The following is a 10,217-nucleotide window of genomic DNA, read 5'->3' on the forward strand; positions in this document are numbered from 1 at the left end:
CGCTGAAGGCTAAAGTTTAGAGGTTAGAGTTGGGCTGCCAAGCGTTGGTGTTGGCAGTAGCTACCAAGAGACAGGCATTGGCCTTACTAGAGGTTAGATTGGTTAAGGGAGGCTGCATGCGAGCGATTAAATGCCCAAGGCAAGTGTTGATGGAGCGCCAAGACAAGGCGCTAAACATGGAGCTACGAGTTGCACACTGGCCGTAAGGAGTAGAGATTAGTGGCAAGGGGTAGTGCTGTTTATAGACGTAGGCGTAGGTAGGAAGCTTAGATAAGAGGTGCGTTGGTCCATAGAGGTTGGTTGGGACAATAACTAGGCCGACAAGGCACGAAGGAAAAAGTGCCTAAGGACGGGCGATGAAGGTAGAGGTTGTGCAAGCATTGGCCGATAAGGGTTTGGTTTGAACATCAGCCTTATGCATTTAAGTGAAGAAGAAAAGTTTAGCTTAATCATTCGGTTAGTGGACTAAATGGCATCATTAGAAGCCTTAAGCACGAGTTAGTGGCCCAGGTGTCACTAGATTGAATCCCTTAGTCATGTAAAGCCTTAGTATAAATATGAGTTGAAGAAGAAGGAGTCAGTTTTGCCAAATCCCCCATGCCAAGGCTTTGTAATTGCTTCCAAAGTGTGCTCCAATAAGTAAGGAAACCTGAGGCTTCCAAGAAGAAATTCCTACGGATTTATGTTGAAAACTTGAAGAAATCGAAGAGTGTTCCAATTTTATGCTAAAAACCTGAGCTCATCAAGTGGAATCGAAAGCTGAAATTTTAAGGTAAGAGAGTTAAGATGTTTAGGAAGAAGTTCTTAGAAGGAAATTTTGTAAGATAATGTCTAGATATTATGTTATAAGAGCTAAAAGTTGAATCTAAAAAATGTTATGGATGAACAAGCAGGCACCTGCAACCGAGAAGTAAGCAAGTAGCTTGACGAGGCAGGATAACGCGCGAGTGTGCTTAGGCATTAGTGAGGGGCGTGCAAGGTGAAATGTTGAGGTTGTGTGGTGGGAAGGTGCCATCGCCAAGTACGCATGAGATCTAGTGCCCATCGAGTGCCCAACACCTAGAAGGTGTGTGCATATCCTAACGCCTACCCAAGCTATTTATGTGCATGTGCCTTGTGGCCAACCAATTGAGTAGCATGTTGAGCAGCTAAGTGTTGGATGATACATTAGTAAAAAGGCAGGCGTTGGTAAGCTTATAAAGAAGATTCTAAGTGAAATGTTAAGCCTTAATATTAGAGTTAAGGCCAAGGGAGCCAACGTTGTTAACTAGAGGTATTTACCTATGTCATAGGGAAAACGCAAGTAGGAGAAGCCTATAACCCTTGGGGATCGCGTAAGGCAGTGAGTGACTAAGTTTTAATAAAGATTTTCCTTAACATAATTTCCATGACTTATGTTGTATGTTTTCTTTGATGGTTTTAACGAATGATTGCTTAAAGAATAATATGCTTACATGTTTTATAACATGATTCTTGTAAGTGATTTTTCAATGCATGTCGTGCACAAGGATACATATGATGTTGGACGCATAGTCTTTTCTCTTTTTTTTTTCCTTTTTTTTCTTTTTAAAGATTAAGGCTTTATGTAAAATGAAGCATGCCTTTTTAGTAAGCTTTGTGCCAAAATTTCTAAGTATATTTATATGATTCAAAGCATGTTTTTAAGTTCCAAAGTATGACACATCTTGAGAAGAATTTTATGAAGTATGCTTAAGTTATTGTGATTGATACCATGCGTTGATAAAGCATTCCTTAAAGTTGAACTATTTCTCATGACTATACTATTTCCATGTTATGTTTTCAATGAAATACCTAATACTTGAAATACAATAATTTTAGCCTAAAAAAATATTTTAAATTTTTTATTGAATAAAACCAATACTCAAGAAGGTGAAGGTATCTAGGTCCACTGATACCAAAAGAGATGACGGTATTCAGGGTTTATACATACTAATGTTAATACTAGCCTTTAGGGCATATCTATGTGCATGTATGATTAGTATCATCAATGTTGAATGTATTGAGATTACTCTACATCAACTAAGAAAATCGATGTTGAATGGTTGAGCAAAAAGGTTCTCCCTCAACTAAGGCAAAAAAGTATGATTGTTTTCAAAGCTAACCAATGATAATTGAGATTTCCAAGGTTTAATATACTCACAGAAATGTTATGTTCTTTTATGTAAATAGTACTAGTTCTTAACCTTGAATAATGGAAACATATGTTTACTTATTAGAATATCTTTTCTTATCACATTCTTTATGTAGGTATGTTTTAAAAAGAATGTCACTCATTGGGAATTTTTAGCTCACCAATTTTCAAATGTTTTCACTTCCCTAGTAGCGGTCAATTCCCGGAGCCTAGTTGATCTGCAATCTTCCACAAGCTCAAGAAACTCAAGGAACTAAAAATTTAGGTGGTCCAACATGATGCATGAACATGATACATGAGCATGAGCATGAGCAAAAGGTGGTCCAATATTATATTATGCATGAGCATGCTCTTACATAATTAAAATCATGCTTCGCTAAATTATAACAATTACAGTAAAGAGATGATGCATGACCATTGCATAACCTAAGGTGGGATTTACTATATGTGCATACCATATGACATATAAATAACATACATCGCATGTAATAAATAAAGGATTAATGGACCGGGATGAGCCTTTACAAAAACTGGAATGAAAAAACCCTATCTATTACATTTTTCATCAAGCTAACCGGTTCACAGGCGAACTAGGTCTTGAATCGCCAGAAGGTCTTCATCATGTAGCAAACTCCAGTAGGTTGATGATTGTTCAACGCACACTAGACGATAGAAACATAAGTAAACGATCGCGTAGACGACGACGAGGTTGCAAAGCCTGATCGACTATTCGATCGTGTAGCGCGACGACAGGTAAACGATTTATCTTGCGTTACTAAGTGATCATTTAGTCAGTTACTAAGCGATGAAGCTTGCTAACCTAAACGATCGTCTAGCGTGTGCACTTTAAACCATATGCGAGCATCTCATTGTCTACATGATGCGTGCAACCAAGTAAACGATTTACCTTGCGATGCTAAGCGATCGTTTAGTCAGCTACTAAGTGATGAAGCTTGCTGACCTAAACAATCGTCTAGCGCGTGCGCATTAAGCGATCTGTGAGCATCTCATCAACTACACAACGCGATACTCAGCGATCGCATACCTGATCGTCAAAACGATACGATCAACTCTTGATCGCATACCCCATCATTTAACCGATGCGTTCAACAACGATCACGTACTCCTTCATCTTTACGATGCGATCAACAGCGATCACATAGAACATTTTCTGCACGATGCGATCAACCCTAGATCGCCTCCTTCCTCGAAGAACCGCAACACTTACCCAGAACTTCGACGAACGACTCAAAACTTCAAACAAACTTTGAATACAGACTCGATAACGATTATTAATGCCAAAAAACGCAGGAGCCTTTACAAACAACTGCAAATATAAAAGGATCTAAATCAAACCGAGGCTAATCATCCCAAAAACATCCATTAATCCGCACATCCACAACAAATTTAACCATTAAATCAATGTAGAAATGCACTCACCATGAATGTAAATCTCATTTCATTGCAACAGATGAAATCGAAGTATCAGAACCTGGCTTTGATACCAATTGAAGGATCTCATACCGAAGATTTCTATGAGCGCGTTCGGATCACTCCGATCTCAACGTGACTGAAATACACATTATACATTCAAAATATACAGTTATGCAAATAAACACTAATTACCGGCATGCTATAAACAATAAAGTAACAAGGGAAAGAGTGTCATACCAGTCGAAGACGTTCTCCAAACTTCAGCACTCAAAGCAGTGGAAGACCTCCACGCGATCTACCAATGCCCAGCGGAAGCGTCGACTGTAGCAGCACGAACAACCGCAAACACAAATACCATGGGGACATCACCAGTAAAGAGCCCGGGGTATTCTCGGAGTGAGAACCCAAAGCGTGGTCTTTGGTGAATTTAGTTGAGGAAGGAGGAAACACGAATCGTGTAGGCGATAAACAAGTGGGAGGGAAAAAGACGCTATCACATAGCAAAATGCTTATCGTTTAGGAGAAGCTACACGATCGTGTAGGATTTACTGAACAATCATTTAGGAAAAGGTATATGATCGTTTAGCAAAATCGGCACACTATACGATCGTTTAGAGAAGCTATCCGAGCGTGTAGAAAATAGTGTGCGATCGTTTAGACACAAGGTAGACGATCGTTTAGGCGGAGAGTGCTATTGTATAGGCTCTCGAAAAAACTTAGGCGATCGTTTTCTTTTCTTCAACGCACGCTTACGAAATCTTTTAGGTGATCGATCAAAATGAAAACTATTTTCATTTTAACTCATCAGTTACAATAACCAATGTTGTCCCATTAACCCACATCCGAGCGTGAATTTTGGATTAATTATCATATAATTAACTAATTAATTAATTAATAAATATAATCATATTATATTTTTATCCTATAGTTTGATATCACATATCTACTATAGTATTTTCTCCTCTACTTGATATAAATCATATTTATATCTAATTTTCTCCAAAATAATGTATCTCATACATTTAGGCAATTATATCATATATAATTAACTAGTCCAATTATATCATATATAATCGAACTTCTTTTTGTTAATTTAAACATTTCAAATTAACCCAAATACTGGTTCTCGACTTTATCCAAGCTACCCAGGGGAGCTAATGGACCTGTGACTCGAAGCTCCAACGATCCGTGAACAGCTGACTAAATTCTTTAGCCACGAGATCCACCATCCATTAACTGTCTGGCATTCCACTAAAGACCAACAACTGAACTCTTTTTACCACAGATATATTTTTGTGTCCATTGGATATAACCAATCATGAGTACGATGACCCTTCACAAATGCTCGTAAGTACAGCTGGGCCAAATTATCGGTATGCCACTGTAGTTACATCTCACTTCTTAAGTACCACTGATTCGTCTATGAACAATACAACATAGTCTAACTATGTGTGAACACCTCTCGGGCTAAGAGTAGGTGTGTGGCGCCACATTGTTCAAGCTCTGGAATCAGCCTTTAAGGGAGCTATCTATCTACTTACCCCTGCCTCGGGGAAGGAGTAAATTCCATCATATGTAGCTGAGTTCCCAGCTTCTAAATCAGACGAATCCCCAAAATGGTACGTTTGAATGGGCGACCTGGCCACTCGCACCCATACAAATCAAAGGACCACCCTCAATGGCAGGAGTTCCCAACTCACTCAGGATTGAGGTCATATTACCTATGGTCATCCTAGTGAAGTGAAGTCTCTGTCATAAATGGTGTTATATAACGAGATATTAACACTTCGTGATCAGGTCTTATACAAACTCTTTATATAGGATGCCCCCGCTCGCATGTCCCCAACACGAATGATCAGGATCAGACCATCTGTGACAAGTCACAACACTTGTGACCATTCCACAAAGCGGGCCGCATCCATAGCGTTACCAGGATAGGGTTTCCCTCCTATATCCATATACTACAGATCATTTTGGTTATCATTCAAGACATTATCCACTTGTATGTCACCACATACATGCTTGAGTCACATACAGATAACTAGGGATTTTATGTTTATTGGTTTGTGGTAAAGTAAATAAAACAAGTAACCGAGCAAAATACAAGATGTGAAGTAAATATCATATATTAACAACACAAGCGTTCGTACAAACTATTTATAAACTACAGGACACGAGACTTTAAGGAATCAACCTCAACAGACGCCACATTGTTCAAGACCCGAAATCAGCTCTTAAGGGAGCAATTTATCTACTTACCCCTACTCCGGGGAAGGAATTAATTCCATCTTGTGTAGCTGAGTTCCCAGCTCCCAAATCAAATGAATCCCCAAAATGATAGGCTTGTTGAGTCGAGGATCTTGCCACTCTCACTCATGCAAATCAAAGGACCGCTCTCATATGCAGGAGTTTACAACTCACTCAGGATTAAGGTCACGTTACCTATGGTCATCTTAGTGAAATGAAAGTCTCTATTATGAACGGTGTTATATAACGAGACTAAACATTTCGTGGTCCAATTTTATACAAACTCCTTTGTATAGAATATCTCCGCTCGTATGTCTAATACATGAATGATCAGGATCAGATCGTTTGTAGTACTTTACAATATTTGTAACACCTACAAAGCAGACCATACTCGTAGTGTCACCAGGATAAGGTACCTAGCCTTTTCCATTTACTACAGACCATTTAGGCTATCATTTAAACACAATCCACCTGTATGTCTCCACATACATCTTTAAGTTACAACGATAACCTTGGATGTTAGTTTATTAGTTTGTGGTTAATGCAACTAAAATATCACATATTTCATAGACAAAGTGAATAAAATATCAAAAATTATAAATCACATATATGTTTGTTCATACAAGGTTTACAAACTATAGGACCTTACGAGATTTAGGGCATTGACCCCAACACACTTGTGATAATTCATCAATTTATTTGTACCAACATTTATCAAAGCATACATTAGATTAGCTTGTGTCTGCACCAATTTCAATCTTTAAATTTGACATTTATTTTCAGCAAAAAGTCTCCATGTTCGACCTTGGTTCCACCAAGACACCTTTATTGAGTTTATACTTGGGCATGTTTTTCTTTATTAATATTTAATGCAACAGTACTCCCAAATTGGACTCCAAGCGTTTGAAAAGCTCGACAATGAATCCCAACTTAGGAGTGAGAACTAATATTGTGAGTACATTTTGTCTTGACGAAATAAAGCCAAGAATGAAGATAAGTTAAGATAAAATGAGATAAGATTTGATCTCGTTTACTTAGGATTAGGAAAAAGTTATATCTTAATTCTAGTAGGATTAAGTTAAATCCTAGACCAAATCCCCTATAAATATAGCACTATGACTGCACATGAGGTATCAAAAAACTTCTAACTTCTTTTTTATTATTTAGTTCTCATACCAATTTTGGCATCGAAGCCCTTTTTTTGTTTTGCAGATGCTCTCTTCCTCAAATTACAAATTTACCATTGATGTCACGTGAAGGCTAGGTACGTTTTCCCCATCCAAAATTTGGCATCAACCAATTTTAATTTCACGAATTGAATCTACTTATATGGATAAGAAGAGGTTTGTTGCAATCTTCCACTATATTTTAGACTTTAATAAGTTTTTTATTTTTTTATTTTTTTATTTTTTTATTTTTTAAATAAATAGTTATGAAAATAATTAAAAGCATGAACATTAATGAGTAGAAATTGACATATAGAAGAGAGCCTTACTCTCCATCCGTTCTCTCCTCTCGCAAGAAACCCCTAACTAATTTCAAGTTTGGAAATGACCATAAAAAGCCTTAAAAACAGAAAGGAAATATAGCGAGATCACACTATGGATTGAATATGGATTGTCTAAGAACAAATCTTACCTTCAAAAAAAAAAAAAAAAATACTTTGCTTATAAAATGAGAATTTTCTTTTTTAATATTTTTATAAACGTATCAAAAACTCCAATTTAAATTGCTATTGCATCACATATCAAACAAACTAAAAAACTTATTGGTCTCAGCATAACTCAATAGTTGCCACAACTATGTATATAGTTCAATCATCAATTAAGTCACTCTTAATCAAGAGCTAAGGGGTTCAAATTCTCCTCATGTTCACATGTTGAACTCTTAAAAAAAATTATGGAAAAGAACAAAGTTGTTTCGTTTTTTTTTTTGTTAAATGCCATAAATTTTATTTAGTTCGACCTAAGGGTATACATGGGTTAGGTTGAGGGTATTTTTTGGACCAACTCGAAAATTGGTTGGTTTGATTGGCCATCTAAATAATCCAAATAAAGTTTCCAACCCAACTCTTAAAAGTCGAGTTATAACATGAAAAATATGTAAATTTATATACAACACATGACTAATAACTAAAATCTCATAAAATTAGATGCTAAATACCAAATATCTATGATATTTATTGTAAACTTTAAACAAAGACAAATATCATAACAATTTTAAAAGAATAATATTAAAAATTCAAAAATTAATCAATACAAAGAAATCAAACTTTAAATAAAGAGGAATGTATATATGTATATATATATATACAAAATTCGAGTTGGGTTGGGTCAACCCAAATTTTTTTTAGCGAACCCACAACCCAACCCAATAAAAATAGAAAAATTCAACCCAACCCAACCTAAGAACAAAACTAACCGAATTCAACCCTTACATTTTATTAGTCTGGGTTGTTCGGGTTATTTGAACACCCCTAGTTCGACTTGTGCGGACAAAGGTTCAATTTTTAATTTCTAAGTTGTTATCTTCATACTTTTATATATGTATATATGTATATATATATTAATACCATAACGGCAAAAATTGAGATTGAACCATCAATCTTTAAAGAGGAACGAAGATATTATGTCAAATATTATCATTGGGTTAAACTCACGTTTGCTTCCTATAAATAATATTTCAACAATGAAAAAGAAAAAGTCATTGACGTATGGAAACGGCAATTCAATTCCTTAATATATTGGAAATCAAAACCATGCATGACATTAATTAGTCCTAAGGTGTAATTAACATAACAAAACAGAAATAAAAGGTCAATAAATAGAGGTCAACAAATAGGGAAACTACAGACAATTAAAGGTACGTTATTCTTCCTCTCCTCCATCACATTCCATATTTATCTCTGTAAATCTTGATTCTTTTCACTTCCTAGTCTCAACCTACCCCCTTCCCATATCAAAATGTGGACTCAAAACCCTCTAATGGCAGTTTTCTTGGCCAGTTTCATGTTCCTCTTCTTCCTAGCACATGCCCAAAACTCCCCTCAAGATTACATTGACCTACACAACAGTGCTCGGGCGCAGGTCGGTGTCGGTCCCATGACATGGAATGACACTGTTGCAGCCTACGCGCAAGCCTATGCCAACCAAAGGAGAAATGATTGCGCCTTGATCCACTCAAGCGGGCCATATGGCGAAAACATAGCCGTAGGCTACTACCCCGAATTCTCCGGGGCAGATGGCGTAAAGTTGTGGGTGGCAGAAAAACCTTTATACGACTATGAATCGAACTCGTGCAAAGGTGGCGAGTGTGGACACTACACTCAATTGGTGTGGCAAACCTCTGTGCATCTTGGATGTGCAAGAGTGGCCTGTAAGGGCAACTCCCAGTTCGTTGTATGCAACTACGATCCTCCTGGCAACTATATAGGATTAAGACCTTATGATTCTTCAATCTAAATAAAAGAATTTACTGGATTAATTGTTTTTTTTTTCTTCTTTGGAGATGAAATCAATTTTTATATATTTTCACACATAAATTGTAATGGAATATGGAGAAACCTATTAGTTTCTCAAGTTGAATAAAATTATTGTTTACATTTTAACATAAGCTACACTTGTGTATTTCTAAACCTAATACTTAAAAATTTTGTAACGACATGAATTTCTTGAAATTTACACTCTTTCAAGTTTCATATATTTCATATATTTCATAGTTTTTAATTATATACTTTTATTTTTTTTTAACTTATTTTAAAAAGTAATATGTTTTTGTTCCAAATAATTAATAGTATATTTTTATTATTATTATATTTTATTGAACAAATTTTAATCCTCACTATCAAAGATTATTTCAAAATACCAATATTAAAATAAGAAATAGTTCATTTTTTATGTATCTAAAAAGGAAAATAGTTCCAACTAAAGAGAGCACCCTTAAAGAATTCATCCCAAATCGAATCATATTTGTTGATTATTTCAATAATTGGTGTTACAGTCAATAAAGTTATATACATAGCTAATTTAGACTAATTAATTTCATTAATTTTTTTTTTGCAATATTAATTTATTAATTGGTTTTTTAGGATATTTATTAATTTATTTTGAACTTTTAGAAAAGTATAAATAGGCAACATTTCACAATGGTCTTTATGATATTTGTCAATTTGGAACAACGAGAGTTTGATTGGAAGTAGGCAATAAGGGTTAAAATATCATTATTCTCAATTTTACAAAAAAAATTTGATGAAAAAATATAAAAAATATCGATGTCGATCTATATTTATAGAAGGAAAATTATTTTAAACGATAAAACTACTAAAAATATTTACAACTAATAGCAAAATATCACAGTATATTTGTGATAGACCGTGATAGACAGC

The 10,217-nt window shown here is 35.5% G+C and overlaps 1 protein-coding gene across 2 annotated transcripts; it reads left to right on the top strand.

The window, feature by feature from the left end:
- The first annotated feature begins 8,555 nt into the window (after nt 1-8,555).
- On the top strand, nt 8,556-9,402 carry LOC120090667 (basic form of pathogenesis-related protein 1-like). 2 transcript variants are annotated; one of them, XM_090307314.1, is made up of 2 exons: nt 8,556-8,695; nt 8,838-9,402. In XM_090307314.1, the coding sequence occupies exon 2, from the start codon at nt 8,842-8,844 to the stop codon at nt 9,292-9,294; it is 453 nt and encodes a 150-aa protein (XP_090163440.1). In that variant the 5' UTR covers nt 8,556-8,695; nt 8,838-8,841; the 3' UTR covers nt 9,295-9,402. The 2 variants fall into 2 exon arrangements, with proteins under 2 accessions (XP_090163440.1, XP_038904314.2); XM_039048386.2 differs by lacking the exon at nt 8,556-8,695 and having other exon boundaries at nt 8,702-9,401.
- The last annotated feature ends 815 nt before the right edge of the window (nt 9,403-10,217 follow it).

This window comes from Benincasa hispida, chromosome 11 (assembly GCF_027475165.1).
Source record: "Benincasa hispida cultivar pf3 chromosome 11, pf3_genome.v1.1, whole genome shotgun sequence".
NCBI lineage: Eukaryota > Viridiplantae > Streptophyta > Magnoliopsida > Cucurbitales > Cucurbitaceae > Benincasa > Benincasa hispida.